The 1867-nt window shown below is 42.9% G+C and overlaps 1 protein-coding gene across 1 annotated transcript; it reads right to left on the bottom strand.

The window, feature by feature from the left end:
• Nucleotides 1-398: 398 nt before the first annotated feature.
• On the bottom strand, nt 399-1487 carry LOC140234465 (cholecystokinin receptor type A-like). The gene has a single exon (XM_072314510.1). The coding sequence runs from the start codon at nt 1485-1487 to the stop codon at nt 399-401; it is 1089 nt and encodes a 362-aa protein (XP_072170611.1).
• Between the last annotated feature and the right edge of the window lie 380 nt (nt 1488-1867).

Raw genomic sequence — 1867 nt, 5'->3', positions numbered from 1 at the left:
TGTAATATTTTGTAACATAGAAAAATCCTAAGAATGAAATGAAAGAAATATTTCGAAAAGGGGATGGCAATTAGACGTCTTCAAAGTAATCCCAGTGCAATGAGTATTTCAAAGAAATATCATAGAGCCTGATGTTACATACGCGGAAGAAATTATTGTTGGGTTATTTTTGTTTGTTTGATCTTGTTTTCATAGCAATTAACAATGCCACTATGGTATTCTGAAATGATTAAGTTTCCCTCAGTGAAGAAAATAAGTGAAATTCGATATAGGCCTACGAACGTAACTAATTGTGCAGATGACCTTTTTGGGGGGAGGGAGAAATTCAAGTGTTTAATTTGAAAAAAAAAAATAAAACTTTTATTTGGATACACAATTATATTACGCTCCAATAACGACTAGGCATCATTGCATCCACTTTTAACAGACTTTACCGGTTTCCCCTCTGTCCGTTCACTGAAAAGTGGTGCCCTAGTTTTCCCTTTCTTTGCAGAAAACAACTCTCCTATCGCAGCGCGGAATTCTGGATAACGGACGGTGTAGATAATCGGGTTTGCGCAGGAGTTTAAGAAGGAGAGGACGATTAACCCGTTGTCTAATGGGCTGTACAAGTACGAGTCGGGGAGCAAACCTAGGTTGTAAAAGAAAAAGGCACATTGCAATGGACCCCAGCACACGATGAAGACGAGAACCACAATGAACAGCATGTGTAGGACGCGTTTCCTGGCTGCTAAATGCCTAGCCGACGGGTTTGATTTGCCTTCCAGATTGTCCTTTTTACGGAACACCCGAGACTGGCGGTAAAGGGAATGCGCCGTCATTGCCTGCATAGTAAGTGACAACAAGGCGGGAATGACGAATTGCATGAGGAACAAAATTATTCCGATAAGCATCTGGGCAGCTTTTGAAGGGGATGCTGAAGAGCAGTGATTCGTGAAGTTATCAACGTTTGCGACTTTGAATTCAAAAGAAGTGATCATGAAACCGAGGATCCAATTCGATACGATTACGACGATGACTCTCCTGCGAGTTACCAAATGTTTAAAATGGAAAGGATAAGCCACGGCGATATACCTTTCCACAGCGATGGCCGTTAGGGTAAATATTGATGCATCGAATGATACCCAGAGAAACATGGAGGTGTAAACTACTTTGCAGTACATCTGCCCAAGCACTGATGAAGGGACCGTGGTAGGCAGCGGGAGTGGTATCATGAATATGGATGCAAGAAGATCTGCCGCAGCCAAAGCACCAATCAGGGTATCTGTGGAGCGACTGAGTTGTCTTCGGGTGAAAAGGACGATGATCACTAGGGAATTGCCCACAATACCCAGCAAGGCCGTGAACATCTGAAGGATCAACCCCCATGACCAAACTGTGGCTTGCCAAGACCATCGGAAAGAAGTCTCAACGTCAGTACTGGTATCAGACACCAATTCGTCACTGGAAGCTTCCACAGAGCCACTAAATATCGCCTTTGAAGGCATAGTTGAGCGGTCTCTGTTCCCAAAGGGTTCTCTAGTAATCTGCAGCGTAATTTCTTCTTCGAACATTGTAACATCGTATGGCACGGTTTGGATCGTTTTCCACAACGTATTATCTGTTTTGCTATCTGTTTCAGGTAAGTCGAAGAATATAGGACTGCCCCTCACTCTTCCTAAATATGAAAACAAGATTACCAGCTGAATGGTGATGAATGTGGTAGAGGCAGACAACGCCATCTTCTGTTTGCGCCCTGCAAAACAAGCGAATATGAAAGTACATCGAATTGCGTTACTGCTGAGAACAAAATTGTTACCAATTACCACTTCTGATTTATCTAGTGATGGAGTTTACTACTACAGGAAGCTTCTCTGTGTGCAGCAAG

The sequence above is a fragment of the Diadema setosum genome, chromosome 10, assembly GCF_964275005.1.
Source record: "Diadema setosum chromosome 10, eeDiaSeto1, whole genome shotgun sequence".
Taxonomy (NCBI): domain Eukaryota; kingdom Metazoa; phylum Echinodermata; class Echinoidea; order Diadematoida; family Diadematidae; genus Diadema; species Diadema setosum.
This window is presented reverse-complemented; position numbering and strand designations above follow the sequence as displayed.

Coding starts and splice junctions, on each gene's coding strand:
- LOC140234465 (XM_072314510.1), bottom strand. CDS start 1,487: ATGCCTTCAAAGGCGATATTTAGTGGCTCTGTGGAAGCTTCCAGTGAC.